We start from the raw sequence: 24901 nt of genomic DNA on the forward strand, positions 1-24901 counted from the left end.
TTTCTTTCTTTTTTTCTCATCAAGGAAAAGGCTTGATGTTGACATTCCTTCATGCTCTGAAATACACGGTCACTTCTCTTTCCTGAAAATTGTATTAAGCCTAAAAACACTTGGTAGGAAAACCATGGGGTTTCGCTTTCCTCAAACAGAACAAAAACCCTATTTAGGCTAACCCAGTCACTGCCCTCTCTGAAAGCCAGTCATGACCTAGGTGACCCCTGTGTGACCTCGGCCCTTGCTGTGTTTTGCCTCCATGACCTGGAGTAACTGCCTCAGTCTCTTGTGTCTCCATCCCCAGGATCCGTTCAACATCTCCCTAGAGTAGCTTATGGCAAAAACTTGAAGACTAATCAGCCAACAAGAATAAATGACTCTGAAGAAGAAAAGCCCTCGGTTAGGAGAAGAAAGAGAGTGGTAAGGGGAACGTTCTGGAAGCCAGGCTCTCTGGTGCTGGCCAAGATACTGACCTGCTTCTTAAATTCACTTTGTCTCTCTTTGCTTTAGACCACCTGTGTGTGAAAATGACTTTGGGAAATATTTGGTGAATGTTTTTTACATATATAGAGGAAATGTTTAAGAAAATGATAGACATATGTCATAGAAAATTAAAGTTTTATAAGAAGACTTTAAGATTTAAAAGACTTACGGTCTTTATACTCAAACTGTAAAGTCTCTATGCCAGTCGCCTGTGTTAAGTTATGTATGTATAATGCAATCCCTCAAGGAACTAAAATTTATACAAAAGATTCATACAAAGAAATATACTCAAAAGTACTATAGATAAATCAAAGTCGAATTTTAACAAATCTTTCAGTAATGCACAGGTAGGCAAAAAGAAAAGAAAAGAAAACAGAAATGAACAACAGGGAAAAATATAAACAGGGAAACAAAAAATAAAATGGCAGATTTATATCCTAACATTTCAATAACTACATTAAATGTAAATAGTTTTCTTTATTTGTAATGGCCCCAAACTAGAAACAGCCAAATTTCTCTCAATGGTCAAATGGTTAAACAAACTCTGGTATATCCATATCGTGGAATACTATTCAGCAATAAAATGGAACATACTATTGATACATGCAATAATTTGGATGGATCTCAATAGCATTATTCTGAGTAGAGAAGGCCAACCTCCATGGGTCACATACTCTACGATTACATTTTTAGATCATTCTCTAAAGAACAAAATGATTGTGGTGAAAACCAGATCAGTGGTTGCCAGGCTTTAACACTGGTGAGAGGTGGTGGAGGGTGGGCAGGACCATAAAATGGTAGCACAAGAGATATCTCTGTGGTGCTAAAAACAACGGATTAGGTTATAGTGGTGGTGGTGGTGGTTATAGATTCTACCCATAGGATAAAATGACACAGAACTATGCAAACATATTGTACCAATGTCAATTTCCTGGTTTTGAAATTGTACCATAGTTACATAAGATGTAACAACCATATGGGGGAAATTAAGAGAAGGCTGTATGGGGACTCTATGTATTATTTTTGCAACTTCCTGTGAATCTATAGTTATTTTAAAATAAAAATTTTTTTAAACAATCTTGCAGCCTAGATGCAGCAACAAACAGATCCTTGTACATCTGCCAAGTGCTAATTTATGAGTAAATATGACAAGCTGCAACCATCCTGAAGAGCTAAGGCATTTCAGGAGAAAGAGCACATTAACCTCAGTTCGCCAGACTAATCTAAAATTATCCATTGTTGATTTTGTCTTTGAAGATGCTATAAGAATAAAAAGAAAATCTATGGCTTCTTTACCCATGTTTCAGGTTTTCTGGTGGTGAGTGGGCACAAGTAGCAAGTTGGGTGGGGGACCTTGAACCAGCGAGTCACTCTCTTCATAGTTCTGGGTTTTTACCCCAACACCTCCTGGCCCCATGGAAGCAATGTGACTAAGTGGAGCTGGAAGGACAAAGAGGCCAGGATAGGTGTAGACAGAGATGCTTAATTTCAGCTTCTACCTAGAAGTGGGTCTGAGGTCATGGCTAAGGGTATAGCAAAGAGGAGATGTAAGCCAAGAGAGATAAGAGTTACATGAACGGGGCCCGAAACCAAGGTCTACACATGATCCAGGTAGGGCTCGCTGCAGGTCACCAGACTCAGCTGCTCATGGCCTGTTGAGCCAGCCATGTGAAAAGTTCCTAAATGCTGGGGCAATGGTTATACCACCAGGTTGTTTAGTTCACCTCCGGTTCCAGCAACTTTGCTCTAGACGCCATGGTCTGAGTTGTGCAGCATTTACAATTGCCTCCCCGCTGCCCCCCCCCCCGCCTCCCAGGGCTGTGCTTTCCCAAGAAGCACAAGGAGCACGTTTCTGCATGCAGTGATGAGGCTGAAGCTACCTTTATCAAAGTAATCACGTACATGACAGATTCCTAGCCTCCCAGCTGGTCAACAGTGTTGATCTCTGGAGAGCAGGACTGAAGGAGCAGTCATAGGGAGAAGAGGTACTTGAATTTTAGCCTCCACGCTGCTAGCAGTGATGCCTCTGAGGGTGTGATTGATTGTCCTGAAAGATAATCATCTTATGGGAATTTATAGCTTCTTATGGTTGGTTTTCTGAGCTCTTTGTCTTTCATTATTTTTCAAAGAGAATCTATAAAGGAAACTCTGACAACACTCAACTGTAGAACTCTGTGCCAAAAAATGCATTTCATTTTAAATGTTATATTTAAGTAAGCTATACAATTGAGAGAACATTTCAGAAACTACAAATACCCTGATACAATCAGGTCCCAAATATAAGCTCTGCTTCATACCTAACAGCCTACTCTAGCCCAGGGACACTTTGCCTTGATGACACAGCAAGGGAGCATTTCAGAGATCACTATGGAAGGATACCTCTGGCCCACTGAAAGGTGTGTGTGGGTGTGTTATTAGGTATTCATCCAAAGGATACAAACATAGTGATTTGAAGGGGCACATGCACCTCAATATCTATAGCAGCAATGTCCACAATACCAAAATATGGAAAGAGTCCAGATGTCCATCAACAGATGAATGGATAAAAAAAGATGTGGTATATATACACAATGGAATATTACTCATCCATAACAGAGAATGAGATCTTGCCATTTGCAATGGCGTGGATGGAACTAGAGGGTATTATGCTAAGTGAAATAAGTCAGAGAAAGATAATTATCATATGTTTTCACTCATATGTGGAATTTAAGAAACAAAACAGATGAACATAGGGGAAGGGAATGAAAAATAAAATAAGATGAAAATTGAGAGGAAGGCAAACCATAAGAGGCTATTAACTCTGGGAAACAAACTGAGGGTTGCTGGAGGGGAGGTGGGTGAAGGGATGGGGTAACTGGGTGATGGACATTAAGGAGGGCACATGACATAATGAGCATTGGGTGTTATAGGCAACTGATGAATAACTAAACTCTACTTCTGAAATTAATAATACACTATACATTAACTAAATTGAATTTAAATTAAAAATTAAAAAAAATAAAAGATGTGTGCTGTGTACAACAGAGATTTGCAAGAAGAACTAGATAGGCATCCAAGTTTTGTATTTCTCTGAGTTTTCTAAACTCTGGGCTCAGTATGAACTGAGAACATAGGGAAAAAATATAATGCTGGCATCCCAAAGAAATGTCTTCATAGAAATAAGTCCAAATGGTAGGGCCCTATTTTTTCAGAGCATCAATATAGAAGATTACATTTGGCAGTGCTGTTTTTTCTTATCTTGTAAAAAGGGAACTTCCTTCTTTGGTACCCACTACCCTTTAGACAAGGACAAATTTGATATTCAGTGCCAAGAGAAAGTATTTTCCAGGAAAAAAAAAAAAGTTCACAAAACCCCCTCTTTCTTGTTTTCTGTCACTGGAAAATGATATAACCCAGAACAATTCTATTTTTTTTTTTTCTTAGTTTCAGGACAATTAGGTAACTAGATCACTCCAGGTACCTGATCACATCTATTTTTTTCTCCTTTAAAGGAATTTTGGGGTCATTTTAAAATGATCATTGTACCTGCATTTAATTTCGTAGCAGTTTGCAACCCTTGGTGGAGGGTACAGAGAACTGTGAGTATAAGGATGTGTTTATTCACACGGACATTCTCACCAGCTGGCCTTCCCTGTCACTTCAGCCGTTCTTTCTATTCCTCTGACTAGTCCTCCTCAGATCTCAGCAGAGCCTGCCTGTGGGGCTTTCTGGCTGCCAGACACTTAGCCGGCGAAGTGTCTAGCTGGCTTTCTGTGAGAAGCCCCTGGAGGCTTGCAGAATCTTGTACCCGATGAATATCTGATGATGCCACCATGCTTTCATCAGAATGTTCTAATCTTGTACCATGGGGGAGACATGGATGGATTACAGATCCCAGGTTCATCCAGGCTTTGCAAGTACTTCCCACTTCGGATCCAGGCCCACAGAACCTTCCTGGAATTCAGTTATGGAGACAGCCATTGTCTCCATGGGAATTCTAGGCAAAACTCTGGTACCCAAAAGCTCAGGTTTCCAATATGTAGGGAATGGCCTGCAGAGGGGCCAAATCAGTTCTCAAAAGCTGGGAGTTGAAGATACAAAAACCTAAGGCACAGGCCAAGACTCGGGCTAGTTTAAAACTCTCAAAACGAACTGCACACTTCTATCAGAGATGAGAAGCTCATGTTTCCTAGAATGTCTGAAAAGAAGAGGGGTATTTTTCAAGACTCATTGTGTGGATTAGGCATTTCCCTTAGTAATCCAAATGGAAAATAATCAAGTTTGCTCTAGGCATGGGGCAATGGCCAGCCGAGCCCTCTGAAGGCTGGGGGCCACTGTTGCCTTCCCTCTCTGAAACTCCTGAAGGTCCAGTGTGGCTGGTGGGAGAAGAGCTAGAGAGGAAAGATGCACAAGGTCTGAGAGCACAGACAGCCACCTGTTTTTAATCAATTGTTCCATATACACGCCTACAAATACAGCATTATTACTAAAACTAAGCGAAGGAATCACAGTATTTATTGAGCACCTACTGTGAGCCCAAATCGGTTTGATCTCAAAGCCCACTGCCGGCTGTTGCAACACAGTCTCACCAGGTCCCTGTTTGGCTGGTCCCAGAGTCTAGGACCAGCCCTCCCACTGGGGCTTCCCCATTTCATCAAAGCTCACCTTCCGCGAGCTTAGATAAGCCTTTCTCTGGCGCATTATGCATTATTCCCAACTGACTCCAGAACTTTCCCATTTTATATATCCCAAGGGCCTCCATGCTTGGAGCTGTGCTGGGGCTGTGGCAGCAGGTGCAGAATGACCATGGAAGATCCTGCTCCTATGGACTCAGATAGCCGTCAGGGAAAAAATAAACAAAATGGAAATAAAATTAGCACAGTGCCCAGTCGTCCCACAGGTGCAAGGTGGTACACAGGTTGGTGTCTAGGGTCATCCCTACAAATGAGTAATTTCCACACCTGTGACTCATCCCCAGGCCAAGAATTCTCCTGACACTTGGTGATCATTTTTGTACAGATCCCCAACTTAGTGGCTGTAGCCACGGTTTATCTCCTCTTATGTATTCTTCCCTCTGCTTCTCCTCTGTCTGCTTCCCCTCCGTCTGGGGCAGAAATTTAGAAGAGAAGCTTACCTGTGCAGACATAAGTATGTATTGTCAGGGCAAGGCATCTCTAAGACTCTGAGAGCAACAGTATAGGAATGGACAGAGTGAGGTTCACAGCTGTGGGACAGATGGGTGCCTACTGAGTGATATCACAGGCATCATTTATAAGAAAGAGGGTGATCTTCAGAGACAAATGGGGTTCCGCGATGTGGTGTGTCAAAGTTGATGCAAAGAGAAAAACTCCAGGAGGAGAGAAAATGAGTGTCCAGCTCATGAGCGCTGTGGTGCCTGGGGAAGCTTTCCACATGGAGCAATGGATGGCCATCTGCTTTTGTTGGCCCCTCAGTATTCACCCTTCTTGTGATAACAGAGCCTTGATGATCTTAAGGAACCACGGCCCTCTCAGTCTGGTCTATGTTGTTGGGTGGGACTGATCCTACTTCCAGAAGGTGGGTGGGCACATGACACTGATCTGGCCTATGAAAACACTTGATTAGTTCTGGGATGGACACTAACCTAACTTCAGCAAATGAATATCATTTTTGGGATTTTTGCTAAAATTAATGGGACAGAGCATTCCTCATGTGGTGGAATTCCTAAGTTATTGACTGGAGCTATTGGGGACATTGATGGCATTATGCTTGGACAGCCTGCCAAGTACGGAATCAACTCAAAGGAAATCCTCACTATGGGGTGCACACCTACAGCGTGCTGGGACTTATTGAGCCCAGAGATCCAGCCATGCTTGGAGCCAGACCTCTGTTGGTCTTCAGGTATATGAGGTGATGGATCTGCTTTTTGGCTTCATTTAGTTTGAAGTGGCTTTATATACTTGCAGTGAAATGTTGCAGAGAAATCCAAGTGGGGACATTAAACTTTACATGAAACATAAATAACATGAGATCACCAGGGCTGATATGCACAACTGGGACTGTACCATTGTTGAACTACTGAAATATGCCCATTCCGGTTTGAAAACAGTTACCCCTCTTCTAGTGGCCCAGTGCTGCCTGGGCCTCCTGGCCCATCCCCTGTTATGCCCTGGACTTCCCCACAATCTACAAACTAAAGGGTTATTGTCTGGCACAACAGGAAGCTTCTGTTGGCAGCTACTCCAACTGATCTTTTGAAGGTCATCAATAACCCCCTTGTTGCAAAATTCAATGGTCATTTCTTAGTTTTTCTCTTGCTTGGCCTACCAATAACATTAGATCACCAACACAGTTGACTATGGCCTCCTTGAACACTTCACTTGGCTTAAAGGACATCTTCCACACCTGCAGTCCCTCCTATCTTCCTGGCTACAACTTCTCCATTTCTTTGGCTGGCTCCTCTCTATGTCCTTAACTTCTAAAGGTTGGCATAGCCCAAGGCACAATCCTTAGACCTCTTTTCCATGTGGACTCATTCTCTTGGTGATCTTAACCAGGTTCAAGGTTTTAAATACTATTCCAAGTTTCCATCTCACCTGGACCTTTCCCTTAAACTCTAAATTTATATACCTACTGGCCTACATGACACCTCCACCTTGATGTCTGGCAGGCATCTCAAAATTAACATGTCCCAAACTGAGCTCGTTATCCACCATACCCCGAAGTAGTTTTTCCTGCAGTCTTCCCAATCCATTTTCCAATTGCTCAAGCCTAAATCCTTGGTCTTATCTTTAAGTCCTCTCTCTCTCTCTCTGTCTCACACACACACACACCACACTACACTTGATTTATCAACAAGTCACAGCAGACATGGCTTCAAAACGTGTCCATAAAGAGAGCACTTCATACCATCTTTGTGCCCCCCCACCTCGATCCAAGCCATCAGCCAAATCTCAGCTGCATTACTGCCAAAGCCTCCTAATTGGTTTCCCACTTCTGTCTTTGACCTACTGTGCTTATTCTTGACACAGAAGCCAGAGTGATTCTTTTAAAATATAAGTTAGGTCACAGCATTCCTCCAATACTGCCCACTTATTCAGAGTAAAAGCCAACGCCATTACCAGAAGCCCCCGAGACTTGCATGAACTAGCCCCTGCTACCTCTCTCCCCTCTCTTCCCTGCACTCCAAGCACTCTGGCTTCAGCTGAGCCCACTGTGCTCCCCCTCTCCCCCCATGGCCTTTGCTTTGCTCTTCCCTTGGCCTGAAACGCTCCTTCCCTGGTTACCCACATAGCTCCTTTCCCCACCTTGTTCACAGCTGAATCCAGATATTGCTTTCTTGGTGAGGGCTTCCCTTACCACCCTAAGATTTCAATTCCTACCTCTACCTACTTTGTTTTTTTATACTTATACTTATTATCTAATATGCTTTGTATTTCACTCATTGAAATTGCTTCCTTCTACTTTCCTCAAGAAAATGTAAACTCAATAAGGACAGGGAAGATGTTGGGTGCTTTGCTTGTTGCTCGGTCAAGCAGCAACCACCACATGTAACAAGCTATCGATAAATTATTGTGAATGACTTGGCGGTACCTGTTCCACAGTCATTATAAATATATATTTTTTATTATAAATACTTTGAATCTGCTGGGGACATCCCTCTCGACATAAACTCCTAGAGAAAAACCAGCAATTTCTTCTTCTCATTTCATTCTTAATTGAAATAAAAGCACTTACCAATCCTGAATGAGCCTTCCAGAGAACTGGGTACTTGTAAAGGGAGGCTGTGGAAGGAGGCTGTAAGTATTTCATTCCCTGGCAAGGTGCTCCATATCCCAGCTTCATAAGTGAATATCTGACTCGCATTCCACCCTACGCTAACTGAGCTTCTAAGCTTTCGGAGAGTCTCCTATAGGAAGGACAGAGCTGGGATTGCTCACAGCCCCCACCTGGGGGGTGTGACACCAAGGCTGGGCCTGCACTAACACACACCAGGCAACCTGCCCCGCCCACCATGGGCAGAGGGCTGATTCTTGCATTTTGGTCTGAAAAAGCCACAGAGCTCATGGAATTTCAAGTCCCTTTGTAGAGGTTTAATTGGCAGAAGAAACCCCAGGAGGAGGATGAGAGTATGAGGATGGGAGAGAGAAAAATGAAGGGGAAGGTAGATAGATGTGCTCTTTGCATGACTTCTTGACCATAGGATCAAACAAATGAAAACAATCAAAGCAAGGCCAGTACCATGTCCAGAGAGCATGACTTGACACCTGCCTGCTCCATTACCTTAGGTTGAGGGGGTCCTCTGTGATGCCTTTCCCCTTCAAGCTGGGTTGGAAAGAGCAGAAGCTAAACAAAAAAGGAAAGAATCATTCCAGCAGCAGAGTCAAGACTCTTCCACCACCAGGGAGACATTTTTGGTGCCAGTCAAGAGGTAGGGTACATACTTGCCCCTCCCGCACCCCATCCTGTCCCCCAGATCATGAACACGAGACCCGGGTATACCTCTACAACACATCCTCAGCACCCCCTGGCATTATACACTCTAGCCTTAATAAAAATGACAATAATAAAACAATCATTACAATAAAAACGGTGCATGTTGGCAGGTTGGGCCAGGCACTTGACAATTCCATTGCCAATTTCAGCAACCACTGAAAATGCCATCTAATTTAAGGCTCCTTGAAGCAGGGTTGGGTATGGTTTGACTAACATTCACTGCCTGAGCTATGGATGTATAAAACTTCTAGATTAACTGTGAAAAACTGTTTAACACACAGAAATCACAGGGAGAAATGGATGTGAGGTTTCGCATTGCCTGTCTACTTCTTCGGTTTGGTCTAAAATGGAACTTGAAGAAATCCTTAGGAGGCCATATAACAGCCCTCCTTGGAAGAGCCCACAGGCAATGGAAATGTGCCCAGAGCTGGTGCAACAGCCTCTCTGCAGGAGTCGTTTTCTCCATGCTGGCTCTGCCCTTTGGATCCGACAGCTGGTCATGGTGCCAGTTACTGGCCAGGGCCAACAGGAAGGCAAGGCTAGTACCTCTGAGCTCAAAATGGGGGTGTCAAATATCACCTCAGAACTCCCAGCCCAAAGTGAAGCTGAACCACCCCTTCTGTTGATCCACCTTCTGTGTTTTCTGTCTATGGCTTTCCTTTCTGGCCCTTCTAGATTCTCCACAAATCTGTCTGTAACTTTAATAATGATGAAAAAAATAGCCATTAGTCTCAAAACATTTAAACACTAGCTTAAATTTCTTAGACTGATTCATCTATTTGGAGAAAGAAGTTAAACTAAAACAGCAGGCTTCTCTCTTTAAGAAAAAAAAGATGTTCCATGAAAAAGTGGGAAATCAGTTGTTCAGAATTCTTTCCACCGAAATATGAAATTGGAACAACTAAAATTGGCAACTGGGATCAAAAAGAAAGATTAAGCCAAAAAAAATTATTTGGAAAATTAAAAAAACAAAGCCAGAAGATTCTGGAAGGTCCATTAAACAGCCAGCTTCTAAAATGTGTTGTGTCTGCATAAGTTCTTCCCTCTTTAGTCCTTACTGTCCTAAACTACTTCAGTCCGTGAAATGGAGCCTATTTCCCAGGATTTAGAGAAGGCACTTCTGCATCTTTCTCTGTACTTGGTTCCATGATTTAATAGCTCTGTAGGTCAGTAAGTCCTTCCTGTGTCTGACCTAAATCCTGCTTGCTGTGGATTTTGAGCACTGTTGAGAACAGTGTTCCTGAGGACAGAGCAGAGCCATCTCTGTTCTACAGTCAGTTCATGATCATTTCTCTTGGAGGAAGATTTTCAAACCCTTACCTTTTGAAGACCTTATTCCGATCATTGTTGTGAAAGACAAGAAACTTGGAATATCCATTTTGGAAAAAGAGCTCCAGAGCGATGTCCTATAAAGAGAAACCCCTTTCATTGCTGCTGAAGTTGCCTGGAATGGAGAGACCCCAGGCCACAGAGCCACTAGCAATGGGTCATTTGGTTCTCTGTGTCAGGCAACCCTTCCTGGTTGGTTCTTCCAACCTCCCCAGGGGGTACAAAGATCTTGGCGACGGTGAAAAGCGGAGTCCCTGCAAAATGGGTAGGAGGGCAGGGGGCCTCAGACTTCCTTTGACTGAAGCAGGAAGCAAGAGCCCCACTCCCAGTATAAGCCAGGAACAGAGAGACGGAGGAAAGGGCCCGGTGATACCTTCAGACACTTTCGCTTCTGGGTCACAAGTTTGGTTTCCTGAACCAGAGAGTCACCCTACCAGAAACATTAGGGGAACCATTTGGGTGGGTGCAACTCGCCATCTGGGCAGCACTGTGTGCCGACCTACAGACTTGCAGGCCCAGGTCTCTTTGCCCAGCTCATTTTGCAGAGCCAATTTGATGTGGCCATGCTGACCTAGCAAGGGTATTTTGTTAATGCCTAAATGAACTCTACATACGCTCCTCTCTTTTTCCTTTCTCTTCTCCCTCCCTGTCTCCCTTCTTTCTATTCCAAGCTGTGTAAATAACAGACTTGGAACAGCCACAGAGAGAGTCTGCATGGAGGATGAGGCTCAGGGATGAGATGGGGTCAGGGAGAGGATTCCCAGGGCTGGAGGCAGGGGTGAGGCCCGGGCATGGAGGCACAGAGGGGACGTTGCATTCAACAACACAGTCAGATCCTGCTTCCACCTGGCTGAAAGTGAGCTCTCCAAGTCCAGTTCACTAGGCTCCTGAGCAGAGGCAAAGTACCTGTGATGATAAGCAAACCCCTCTGGCTGGGGGGTGCACTAGGAGCCTCGGATATTTTTCTACAAATAGAAATCTAAAAACTGTGCAAAACAGATGATCAAGGTAAACATTATGGCTTCTCCTGGAAACCTTGAATAGCCAAGATCTGACTTTCTCCTGGGAGAACCCAAAAGAAATGGGGGCCTTGCTCACAAAGCTCTTCCTGCCCCCAAATCCCACCCTACTTGGCCATGCTCACGTGCCCTCCTGCTTCTCCCTTCCACTACTGTCAGGCTAACCAAACATCTGGAAATCATCACTGTTTACTGAGGGGGACTGAGGGGGAAGAAACTCGCTTACTGATACCTATATGCTACTACCTATAACCTATAAGGTAGGCATAATCATAAAATAGTAATTTCAAGTACTTAGTGTGCCAAAAAATGTGCCGAATGCTATATATGTAATGGTGGAAGACACAAAGTGGGGTCACTACAGTGGCAGAGCCACAGTCAGGATGAGGCCCATGCTGGCCACATTGCCCAGAACCCTCCGGGCAGGGCTTCTCCCAGCTGTCCCCTTCTCACTCACTCTCCTTGCAAAGAAGCACACCAAGGTCAGGCAAGATGAAAACCAACACTTTGTGGGCAAAATCAGTGGAGAGGGAGGAAGAGGGCTGGTCGGATTCTAGCAGCTTGCGGATCCTTTCTAGAGTGAGCCCCCCTGAAAGGCCTCCCTGAGCTTCAGTGTCAGAGAATCATAAGGACCCCCTCCCCGCCCCCGGCAGGAGGATCACATGATGAATTACGGACCCAAAGACATTTACCAATAAAACACTCTTATGACTAGGTTGATTAGGGTCCAACACTGTCCCCCTGTTGGCCTTAGCAGAACGGAGACCTTACAGAAAGGGTAGAGGAGAGATCGGGGCCCCTCCCCTTCTATAAGGGTGGTCTCTCATCTCTTCCTCTGCCTGCCACCTGGGAGGCCTCTGGACACAGATGCAGCTTTGTTACTAGTAAGGCTGGGCTGGGGAGGCCAGATGTGTCTGAGGCCAGCAGGGGCTCCTCTCTTTGCAACTCAAGTGAGAAGCTTCAGGTTGTGCCCAGCTGGTGGCAGAGCCCTGCCTCTGAGGGGAATTGGCTCCCTTAGCCCCTGGTGAGCCCCTGGAGGCACTGGCTGAAGCCCTGGGACCCTGGTTGGAGGGGACAATCAGGAGATCTCCAAACTACTTGGACCAGGAAATGCCTGGGAGTTTGGAGATGGGTTTGGCCGTGGGGAGGGCAAAGGGCAGGGGCGGAGGTCAGTGGAGGCGGACCACACGCTCAGGGCAGGCTGACCCTCGACTCTCAGTCAACAGCTCTGCCATGAGGCAACGGAGCTGCCCTGTCCTGTATTCCAGAATCTCCAAGGCCGCTCTGGGCATGTCAAGGGGAAAATAAAGCAAAGAGGCTGGATCCTAAATGACGCACCAAGAGAGAGAAGGTTCCAACAGCCAAAGAGCAGGAACTGGGGAAAGAGTGAAGCAGACGTCACAACTGCCAACCAGGAAACCAGGCCAACACAATTCACACTCACAGATGTGTCCCAAAGGGCACTGGGCTGTGCACAGGTGTGAAGGGGGTCACGGAGTGTGTCCCTCACATTCTGATGGGGGCCTCACTAGCACCTGGACCACCATGCCATAAGCTGGCGCCCCCTCTCGCGCCCTCCACGCTGCGTACCTGTAGCAGGAAGCGTGCCTGCCGGAGCTCCCTGAGGTCCCTGTAGCTGTGGATCTGGCACGAGTAATGGTCAGAGGACCGGTCTTTGCTGCACATGTTGAAGATGAATGGGTCACTGATGCTGGAAAGGAAACAGGACAAGCAGTGAGAGGGCGTGTGGAGGGCTTGTTCCCCTGCCTGCCCCACGGCCCCGCCTGTGGTTCTAGAGACACTGCTGACCCACCGACTCCCTTCTGAGCTCCTGCCTCTGTCAGCCCTGCCCAGGAGCAGGCTGGGACACCAGTGTCACCAGGTGAGGGGACAGCCTCCAGGGCACACAGTGGCACAGGGTGCAGGGTGTGAGTGTAAGAAGGTTCTCTGGGTACAGGGGTCAAACATGGGTCAAGGGGGTGGGGAAGAGTGAAAGACCCCATTACATATGGAGAAATTTCAGGCCAGAAGGCAAGGGCAGAAAGATGAAGAGCCTCCATAGAAAAGGCTGTGTTCAGCGTGGCTTCAGCAACATGGGGCCTGGGGTGGTCCAGCCACCTTTGAGCCCCAAAGACGTGTGCAGCAGGCTGAGAGTGCCAGTGGGCTGGACAGCATTGGCGGTGGCCCCCAGAGCACCGGCCCCGAGCCAGGAGCCCTCTCAGAGGGCAGAATGACCCCCCTTGGGAAGAGAGGGAGAGGAGAGAAAGGGAGAATCATGAATTAGACTCAGATTCATCCCAAAGATGACAGTTTGTGCACTGGGAGTAACGGAAACACCTTTAGGGAACCAGATGAAGCTTTTCACCACCAATGAGCGGGGACTTAACGAAACTGATTTCAGTTATAGACTTACTTCTGAGTTATGTAGCAAATGTAAATTGTGTACATGTCTGCAAAAGCTCTATCAAATGCCCTTTAAGGACTGGCGAACTGGAGTGCCCCTGCCACCCACCCCCAGGCACCTCAGCCCTCAAGAAGCTTGTGTATCAAACACAGATCCAAAGAGCCAAGAGCTGGAAGAGCCCCTGCACCCGCACAAGGCGGCAGGAATGGGTGAGAAGCTGGCATTCTGCCTGCTCCCCACCCCAGCTCCGAGGGTGGCCCTCCCCACCCGGCCTGCAGAGCAGGCCACTAGGCCTCCATGCCACGCCTCCCAGGGGAAGCAGAGACATGGGTGTGTGACACAGGTCAGCAGGACTTGTCCAATCACCGGTCAGTTGGGGTGGCCCAGCATCTGCAGTGCTCAGGGCTTGGACGTGTGCACGATGCACATTTTGCCCCCGAAGGTAGAAGGGCAGGCTGCTCATGGAGACACGGCCTGAGCCCGTGGTTCAGCCTCTTGCACAGCGAGCCTTCCAGGATACAGACTCAGCCTTTCACAGCTCCTCCTGCCCCTTCTTAGAACAGGCCTCTCAGGTCCCTGCTCTGAGCCACGGAGCTGTAGGATTGATCAAATACAAATGTGGCTTTGGTTCCGGATGCTTCTGCCTCAGTGCTTTAATTCAAATCTGCTGGCTAAGGCCTAGGTTGCTCCGTCAGGGGCTGAGCTGAGCTTCCCCTGAACTTCTCTGACTCCCAGTGGGGCTATGGTGGTCATTCTGGTTCCTACCCTTAGCTCAGGTCAACCAGCATCCCAGGTCAAGGCACTGATGAGAATGACAGTGACGCCTCCTCTGTGCTCCCATAACCCCAGGCCTGTGGGCACAACAGCAAACGTCGTCTCTACCTTAGCCACACCCCTCCTGGCAGACTATGAGTGAGTTCGCTGGGGCACAGACCCATGCGCATGGCTCTCCATGCTCCGCATCCTCCCTGGAGCGCTGGGCATGTTTGCTGGGGGGCCTGGCAACGATCATGCCCTACAGCCTGCCAACCACGTCTGCTGTTTAACTTCATCCTCATAATGAACCCTTACAGAGTGTGTGTTATTACTATTCCCAGAGCAGAAATGAGGAAACTGCATTCCAAAGAGGAGAAGTGACTTTTCCAAGGTCAGGGGGAACCGGATTCAAACCCGGGTCCTCTGACTCTAAAATCCAAGCTCATTCACTAACACCTTTTCTCCTCTGAGGCAGAGAGGCTCGCTGGCTTTTATAGAGCTCTCCCTGCAAGCTCCCTCCTTTCAGCGTGCTCTCTGCTGACTGATCCTGCAACCCGGCATTCTGAGACGTGAGCAATGGTGACATGAGGAAGAGTGCTCTGGAAAATGCTTTTAGAAGGAGCTTTGAGGAGGAAATGCACTCATTTTTCTCCTACTTGGAGGGATTGAATAACCATATAGGGCAGGAATGCTCAGACAGACCCGAATGCTCAGGAAGACTAAACTCTAAAAAACATTATTGAGTTCACTGATGTAATCCAAACTGGAGTTCTGTCTTATGTAGTGTTAGTCACACGCCTGTGACTGGGTCTCTTGGCCAGCGCTGTGTACTGTGCACTAAGTCAGAATTCAAGCACCTACGGTCAATGAATAGAAAGGAGGAGCGGATTCATGCTCTTCTTTAGGTACAGCTGGGGTCATAGTTTATAGGATGGTACTCACAGCTCTTTGCCTGACAGCTATCATGACATATGCAAGTCTTCCAGAGTGGTCATAGTATAATTTTTAATATTCTTAACTAGGGAAACCACAGTAAACTAAGTGATAATCATATTGGTTGACCTGGTCTTTGAGAGTCAAACTGGGGATTTCAGACTAAAATATTTGAAATTATTTCTGAGGTTATCTGATTGTTGTCAGAATTCATACCTGTAATTTTAACCCGGAATCAACCACTAGATCAAAAACTCTTTACCAGACTCAGTCCCCATCTGACTTGCCTCTTTGTGTTTATGGAGTCTACCCCGGTGCCTGGCCCAGTACCGAATTCTGGTAAGGATTTGTTGAATCGAACTCAACAGAGCAATGATGCTTCAGAATTGCTGACTGATGTGGAGAAAATACCTGATTATAAGCACCCTATCACAAAGTACCAGCTGGATGGCTTGGATTCCCACAAAATGAATCCAGTGCTGTACCTTGTGAACTTGCCTGCCACTATTTTGGGTAGAGTAGTGTCCTCCAAGAGGAATATGTTGAAGTCCTAACCCCCCAGTACCTCAGAATGTGACTTTTTTTTTTTTTAGAAATAGGGTATTTGGCCCTAATCCAATAGGACTGGCATCCTTAATTAACGGGGAAATTTAGACACAGACACACACACAGACAGAAGATCTTGTGAAGACACACAGAGAGAAGGCGGCCATGACTGGAGTGATGTATCTGCAAGACAAGGAAGGCCAAGGGCTACAGGGATACACAAGAGGCTAGAAGGAGCAAGGAAGGATCCTCCCCTAGAGCTGCGGAGAGACCACAGCCCTTGATTTTGGACTTCTAGCCTCCAGAACTGCGAGGCAATAAATTTGTTTTTTTAAGCCACCCAGTTTTTGGTACTTTGTTATACAGCCTTAGGAAACAAATATAGTCATTCTATTCAGGCAACAGGGGATCTCACTGAAGGCAAAATAAACCTTCTGGAAAGGTTCTTACTTTCTGAGGAAAGTTCCAAAGTACACAAGTGCAATCAATGCTGGAGGATTTGCACTGTTCCTGAGCTTTATTTGGGATATTTTTATGATGCATCAGAGAGCCTCTTTCAAGGTCTAGTGCTCAACTATACTCAATTTGATGGCAGTCTTTTAGAGAGACATTTCAGGGTTGCGTTAGCTTTATTTTTAACTGGCTTATTTATGTATCTTCCTTAGTCTCCGTGGTCAAAATAAGACTTAATCCCCATTGATCTGACATGATCTAATAGCCAGTCTCTGAGAACCACATCTTCATGAGTGCTAGCAGTTTCTTAGGGCAGCAGACAAGACCTCAGATAGAAAGTACTATCTGATTAACAAATACTTCTCTGAGGTCTGGTGACTAAAATTACTTAAGCAATTCCCAAATGATATTCCAGGGTAGTAATTTGTTCTCACTCCACTCCTACTTGCATTCCAGAAAAATACATTTCCAGACACGGGAAGTCTCCTTCGTCATTGCAAATCAAGTGAGTACATACAACCTGACAACGGGGCTTCTATTGAAAGTGCAGATAAAGTCAGTTTGATCATGATTAGATGCACCTCATAAACACAATTTACCTAATCAATAAGATCTTATCTAACACTAACTCAATTTAAACCAGAGGTCGAGAGTGAAGCAATGGATTCTACAAGTCATTACACGGACATTCCATGCATAGAGTTAAGAGTAGAAAGCTTTCATCAGCTCTCAGAAAGGCAAGTCTGCAGACCCATTGTCCATATTGATCAGTATCAATAAAACATGAGCAATAAGATGGGATGCATGTGCCAAGTATTAATTATGTTCCTCCTGCCTTGGAAAAGCACAGAAGACTCACAGCAATCGGTGAACATTTGGTATGAATAAAAGATGGAATTTAGCAGAAAGAAAAAGGCCAAGCATTTTAGAGCAAATCTAAATCAAGGGAGGGTGAGCTGACATACTATTCTTCCACACTCCTTAAACTCTTGCTTCCTGCATAGGCTGGAAATGATATGACAACCAGGTGTTAAAATTCTTAGTTATTGGCAGGTTAAGACTCTGGTTCTTCTGTTGATTGTCTATAATAGTGGTTCTCAAAGTGTGGTCCCAGACCAGTAGCATCAGCATCAGCTGAGAACTTGTTAAAATCTCAGGCCCTACTGCAAACCTATCAAACTAGAAACTGAGGTGAAGATGGGTCCCAGAAGTCTGTTTTAACAAGCCCTCAAGGTGACTTGATATTAGTTTGAGAGCCACTGGATTAAGAGGTTATCTTGTCCTCATTTGAACCTTCACTAGCTAGAAAAATCAAGATGTCTTCATCCAAATGTATTCAAATGTGATGATCAAGAGGAAGCATATGACCTGACAACTGAACTCCTAGCAAAAGTGTGAACACAGTCACTTTGATTTTGAGTGGCTGTACTTTATAAACACAAGAGAATTAATCAATGAGAGCAACCTGAACCCAAATAGAACAACTATACTTGATTATAAAGAAGAACCTCTGAATTTCCTGCCAAAGACCTCTGGTATTAGTTGGTATAAAAAAAATGGCTCTTCAAATTTCTACCCAAATCTCATCCATCCTTCCAAACCCAGATCTCAGCCCATGTCTTCCAGTAGCCCTCCCTCAGCACACTAGCCCCATGTCATCAAACATGAGCCCAGAAGAGTTCTCCCGTGACAAATATTTTGTTCCATGAAAACAGTGTGCTCCAAATTCTTTCCAGAAGAACCTGTTTGTGCTGCCGAGTGCACTCGTGTGCCTCACTCAGCATGAGGGGCAGAGCCTGATGTTTCACACAGAATGAGCAATCAGTAAGCTGTTGAATGAGTAAGCTGATGGGACTGGATTCAGTCACCCAAACAACCTAAGGCGAGATCCCCCTTGTCTTGAGGTCCATTCCATATCACATGAAACAGGAGGAGCTACTTCCTTGTTACCCACTCCAGATTTTAACTTTGGGAAACCACAGTCATGGATGCCTATGTCTTAAGGTTCTTCTGCTTTTTCTCATGGCTCAGTTTCAGGCCCAAATGAAGACCACAATAACACCTAGGTGGGAGGGGTAGGAGTAGGGGTGGCCGAGAAGGAAGTCGAGGCTCAGGGAAGAGTCTGCTAGAAGTCAGGAACTCACTTGGATAAGCAATGGCGGGTACAGTAGACATCCCCCACAGGAGAGAGCGTGAAGTTCTCGCAGATGTAGAAGTGCTGGTGGCCTAAGAGCAGGACCCCTTCGGAGACCAGATGGCCCTGCACGATCACCAGGGAGTACTTCTGTGTCACCTGGAGGGAGGCAGCATCAGAGTCAGTCTGTGTGCATGTGAAGCATGCCCATCATTCCTATGGAGGGCACGAGGGCAGTGACCAGCCGCCCACTGAGAGTTTGGAGGTGAGAGCAGCACCTTGTTAGAGGGACAGGGCCACTGCTCAAGAGCTGCCCTGCTCTTCACAGTCTAAGTGGCACTTCTACACCGAAAACACTGTTTTGTTATTTGAATTACCCAAAGCCACCCCCACCCCCAGCAAGACACGTGGATGAGTATTTATGGCTGTATTGAGCGCATTGACAATCTTCCTCTCACTTTAAACCACTCCACGACCATGCAAAATATTCTGTAGTTAATAGTGAGGAGGGTTTTCAGGGTACCAGGCACCCTCAGTTACAGAGGCAATGGAGCTTGTCGGGGGGCCAGCTAAGTGGCTGAACCAGGACTGGAACAAGTCTATCCAGAACCACAAGTGTAAGACTGGCCCTGCTGTCTCTGCAAGGCCAAGGCTCCAGGTATATGCAGAGGAGGCATGTGTTCCACCCAGATCCCTCCTTTCAGACTCAGGTTCATTCTCTCAGTAGCTGGAAATTCTGGAAGCTTTCCAAAATCACCTGTGCTAAAGAGAGTGCCTGGGCACAGGGCACGCCCCCTTCCTAGTGGCAGTCTCTACCCAACAACTGGTCCCTGCATGGTAGGAAGAGTCACCCTGTGTCTCAATTCCACCCCACACCTCCAGCTCTCACGGAAACAACTGAAGCCTTGGCTGAGACTGCGTCAGAGTTGCACTTCTCCCTCTACATGACCCTGTGACTGTCACTCCCAGTGAATGTCCTGCGTGCACATCTCTGGCCCATAGCTGGATTCCCAGGGAGCCTGACCTGTGTTTGGTATGACCTGGAGTTCTGCATGAAGTAAGGACTCAGTGGGTCTTTACATGGAATAAATCCCTGAATAAGTGAGGGAATAAATGAATTCTAGATGACAGGAGCCCAGATGGACCAGGAGTAAGGCCAAGGCCAATATTTTCTCAGGGTAATTCTGTGCTAATTCCAGTTACACAAAAGAAGAACTGATTTTTTTTTTTTTTTTTTACTATCTAACATAACCATTGTAAACATTTTTACACATACTAACCAATATAATCTTTACAATAAGGCAAGGGAGATTTTACTACTGGGAAGAAAAAAAAGATGAGTCTCACCAAAGATCAGTCCCCTAGTAAGTGGCAGAGCCTGAGATTGAAGCCTAGCTCCCTACTCACTGTTGGGAACAATATTGGGACCATAGTGATGAAATCTGGAAAGCAGGCCTTGAATACCAGTTCTCCAACTCGTGCGTCAAATGGGATCAAAGTCAGGGTCAAGGCTTGAAAGTGAAGATTTGCCAAGGGTTTTTTGTTCCAAGACAAGCATTACCCACAGTCATCTCTGAATTATTTTTCCTAAGTGAGGACTAGCTAAGAGTCCTGGTACCTAAAACCCAAGCTTCCTGCAGGCAGCTGGCTCCCCTGGCCTCTCCTGCCTCCACCTTGTCAGTGGAGCTGGTCCTCAAACCACCTGCAGAGCCAGACCATGGACTCATTTCCAACTTTGTTCATTCATCCAGACAGTCACCTATTCAAAAGTTTGCACTCAGCACCTACTACATGCCAGGCCCTGAGCTGGGCTCCTGAGATAGAGGGATGGACAAGATAATGAAGAACCTTACCCTCATGGGGCTTAAAATCCAGGCAGGGGAAGATGGATAGTAAGCATGCATGTCAACCAATAAACTATCACAAATTGTGATATATGCTGAGAGAGAAAAACTAGGGTGATCACAATAGGGAAGAGAGAAGCTTGGAGGGGACGCTATTTTAGACAAACTCTGAGACCTGATGTATGGTAATGGGGCAGCCATGGAAAACTCAGAGAACATTTGAGGGGAAAAGAACATCTAGTCCAGAGCCTAGAGGCAGGAAGGGCAGATCTGGGGAGCAGAAAAGAGGTCAGAGTAGCTGAGATGAAGTTGAGAAGTAGGCATGCTTAGATCTGGGGGTGGGGGGTTGGGGGTTGGATGTCTTGGTAAGGCCATTGGGCTGTACGCTCATTGCAACAGGAAGCCATGGGAGAGTTCATTTCTGAAAGAGGACACTGGCTGCTGCGTGCAGAGTAGATCAGAAAGAGCCAAGAGTGGAGGAAACGTGATCAGTCATGTGGCTATTACTGTGGTCCATTGGAAGAATGATGACTTGGTATATGGCAGCAGAGACAAGTGGGAGGAAGGAGAGATGTAGGGAATCTAAGCAAAAAGAGGTAGAATTAACAAGAACTGCTACCAGACAAACTACAAAACCAATAATAACAATAATAATAGGAACAATTGAGGATACACGTCTACTCTGAGATTTAGGCAATTGAGTGGAGCCCTTCGGCTTCCCTGAAAGCCTTCCCCAGAGGCAAGCACCATCACCACTTCATTGTACTGAAGGATAGCAGATGTGCCACCCCAAAATATGCCACTTTGTCATTACTATTTTGAGTCAAAGATACTTAAAAAACAGCAGGTACAGGAAGGGTGCTCTGGTTTACCCTTTTTTCCCCTGAAAATAGGAGATAAAACTCCCAGGTGAAAAATGCCCTCCCTATATTAGGAGGAAAAGAACATTCTCAGCACCTGAGACAGACAGGTCAGACCTAGAGAAATATGTACAAATAAACCCGGTTGGACAAACCTCCCTTGAGCCTCCCTGTATACTTTGGTTAGTTTTTCACAATTACTACACTGTGTTCAACTTAAGCACTTAGGCCTAACCACTTTTTGGGTTCTTCATTTTCCTGTGAAGACTCCCGAGTACCTGTATAAAAGTAAAATCTGTATTATCCTGTTGATCTGCCTTCTGTCAACTTAATTCTCTGGCCTAGTTGGAGAGTCTAAGAGGTTAGGGAAAAAATTGGATGTCTCCTACAGTATATCCACCCAAAGAGATTCCAGGAATACATAAGATGATTATACATATCCTTTTTTATTTTATACAAATAGCATATTCATATGCTCACTGTTCTGCATCTAGTTTTTTCCCTTAATGGCCCACCTTGGAACCCTTCCAAATCATCCAAATCACTTCTTACAGACCTGCCTCACTCTTATTAATAGGTACAGAGTATTTTCTTGCAAGGATGTACTAGAACTTATTCAACCAATCCCCTACAGATTCAGGTTGCTTTCAAATATCTGGATATTGCAAGCAATGCTGCAGTGACCATCCTTGGACATATAACACTTGGAACACACAGGATGGTGTGTTGAAGGATATATTCCTAGAAGCCGGACTGCAGATCAAGGGTGTGGGTATCTTAAATTTCCACTATTGCTGGACTGTTTCCCTGCAAAGTGGACCAATTTACACTCCCACCAGCACCGTCAGGAGGCTGTGATGCCAGCCTGTTTGAACTTTTCCTCTTATCCCTTTGTATAGAGGAAACCTCATCCTCAAGTTTGCACAGTGAGACATAGACAGCCCCGGCACCAGCCCAGGCCTGTGTACCTCCAAGCCTCCCCCTCCCTGCAAAGCCCCACCCCCATCCACCTTCTGTGGTGCCCACAGCAGGGGCGGGAGCACATTCCTATGAGCTTCTGGTGTTTTCCTTTGGGGAGAATTAAGTAACAACCAGAATAAACCAAACCACAAGAAAAATGTCTGGTGAGAGCTGGGTTAATAGCTTAAAAATTGATTCTGCTGGAAAAGAGTGGCATTTTAAAAACTAAAAAATGAACCCAAGTGAACTCTTACCTGCTCTTCCATTTAAATTAGCCCTGGGAGGGCTGCCTCCCAAGTTTACTCATGGTTAAGAAATCCCTCATGCCGTGATTCTATTGATTACTTTAAAAAGAGAGGAACTTCTGCTTCAGAAGTAGAATTGCTTTGAGGTCAGCTAGATGATATATCATCACTCCTGGCAGGAAGATCACTAAGTATGTGGCCACACCTGGCCCCGTGTATGATAAGGAACAGATTGGCTGGAAATCCAAAAATCCCAGAGCTGAAGTTATAGGGCCAACAATTTGCTGGGACATTCCATGGCAGCCCCTTGCCAGCATGTTCTCCTAGAGTCAGGCCTCAGTGTGCACATCTGCAAAAGGGGAAGGTCCAGCTGGAGGCCCTCTGAAGCTCTTCCAGAATGATTAGTCTGTGAGTTAGTGCAATGCCCTAATTTGATAGGCAGAAAAAGTGAGATGGGGAGCCGTCCTATGAGATACCCAGAACAGTGCAGCTGCGTACATTTCCTTATATTTGTGTGCAAGATCTACTGCAAAGAAAGCTTTAGCCCCGCTCACACGGATCACATGTCCCTTTTGTACATCTTCTGCTTGGCTAGGTCCTGCTATCAATGCATTCTGTTCTACTGGCAAATGGAATAAGTATTCTAATTTTTCAAAAATGCACCGATTGCCACAAAAAAAGTTAATTATAATAAGGAGACAGACTATATAAATTCCATTTATATTGGCTACCTGTGAACTCTGGCATCTAGATCACTTTTAAAAGGAGCATTTGGTGGCCAACAGACACATGAAAAAGTGCTCAACATCACTCGGCATCAGAGAAATCCAAATCAAAACCTCAATGAGATACCACCTCACAACAGTCAGAATGGCTAAAATTAACAAGTCAGGAAACGACAGATGTTGGCAGGGATGCGGAGAAAGGGGAACCCTCCTACACTGTTGGTGGGAATGCAAGCTGGTGCAGCCACTCTGGAAAACAGTATGGAGCTTCTTCAAAAAGTTGAAAATAGAGCTACCATACAATCCAGCAACTGCACTCCTGGGTATTTACCCCAAAGATACAAAAGTAGGGATCCGAAGGGGTACGTGCACCCTGATGTTTATAGCAGCAATGTCCACAATAGCCAAACTGTGGAAAGAGCCAAGATGTCCATCAACAGACGAATGGATAAAGAAGATGTGGTATATATATACAATGGAATATTATGTAGCCATCAAAAGGAATGAGATCTTGCCATTTGCAACGACATGGATGGAACTGGAGGGTATTATGCTGAGCGAAATAAGTCAATCAGAGAAAGACATGTATCATATGACCTCACTGATATGAGGAATTCTTAATCTCAGGAAACAAACTGAGGGTTGCTGGAGTGGGGGGTGGGGTGGGAGGGATGGGGTGGCTGGGTGATAGACACTGGGGAGGGTATGTGCTATGGTGAGCGCTGTGAATTGTGCAAGACTGTTGAATCACAGATCTGTACCTCTGAAACAAATAATGCAATATATGTTAAGAGAAAAAAAAAGAAGATAGCAGGAGGGGAAGAATGAAGGGGGGGAAATCGGAGGGGGAGACGAACCATGAGAGACGATGGACTCTGAAAAACAAACTGAGGGTTCTAGAGGGGAGGGGGGTGGGAGGATGGGTTAGCCTGGTGATGGGTATTAAAGAGGGCACGTTCTGCATGGAGCACTGGGTGTTATGCACAAACAATGAATCATGGAACACTACGTCAAAAACTAATGATGTAATGTATGGTGATTAACATAACAATAAAAATAAAAGGAGCATTTGGTCATACTAGTAATAAAAAATGTATCATAAAACAATAAAGAGATACTACTTTTATATCAATTTGGCAAATCTGCGAAGAAATAGAATGTGTGGATCTCTTTACAGCAGCTCATCTTTTCAGGCAGAGACAAGGAGCAGGGATGCCCCCTGCCTGCCCGCAGGTGCCACTTCCACAGGCAAGCCTGCAAACAGCCAAGCCTCCCAGCCTTTCACGGCTGGCTCAGACGAGAACAAATGGGAAGGACAGAAATTGCACTGGCATAATGTGAAACATACTGGGACTGTTCAAAGCACAGAGTCTAGGGAAACTGCATTTACTAAGGATTGCTCATTGGTAACTGACTGAAACTCGAGCACATTTCTAGCCAGGGTGCTCTGAAAATTGTAAAACCTTGACTTGTGGATCTCTTTATTCAAAGAGAATGAATGAGAATCACCTAGGCGGCTTGTTAAAGTTCATATTCCCAGATCACATTCCCAGATGTTCTGGGGCAGCAGGTACAGAGTGGGACCTGGAATCTTCATTTTAATAAGCAGCCTGGATGGTTCTGATGCAGGTCATCTGAAGACCATACTTTGAGAAACTGACTCCCAGACACCAGCGAGGCTATGAAGGATGAGGTCTCATCTTGTATCAGCATATTGCTCATAACTCTTTCATTCGTTCATGTATTCATTTCCCAGGTCTGC

At 45.6% G+C, this 24901-nt stretch overlaps 1 protein-coding gene across 8 annotated transcripts in view; it reads right to left on the reverse strand.

Moving 5' to 3' along the window:
* Positions 1-24901, reverse strand: part of WDFY4 (WDFY family member 4) — a 286087-nt gene that overhangs the window by 67794 nt on the left and 193392 nt on the right. For all 8 annotated transcript variants that reach the window (XM_036103143.2, XM_036103144.2, XM_036103140.2 and 5 more), the window contains 4 exons: positions 18516-18664; positions 12870-12990; positions 10252-10337; positions 8719-8781 (listed from right to left, as the gene is read on the reverse strand). In XM_036103143.2, the coding sequence (XP_035959036.2) occupies positions 8719-8781; positions 10252-10337; positions 12870-12990; positions 18516-18664 (419 nt within the window). The remainder of the gene's footprint in view (positions 1-8718; positions 8782-10251; positions 10338-12869; positions 12991-18515; positions 18665-24901) is intronic.

The sequence above is a fragment of the Halichoerus grypus genome, chromosome 7 (assembly GCF_964656455.1).
Source record: "Halichoerus grypus chromosome 7, mHalGry1.hap1.1, whole genome shotgun sequence".
Classification (NCBI taxonomy): domain Eukaryota; kingdom Metazoa; phylum Chordata; class Mammalia; order Carnivora; family Phocidae; genus Halichoerus; species Halichoerus grypus.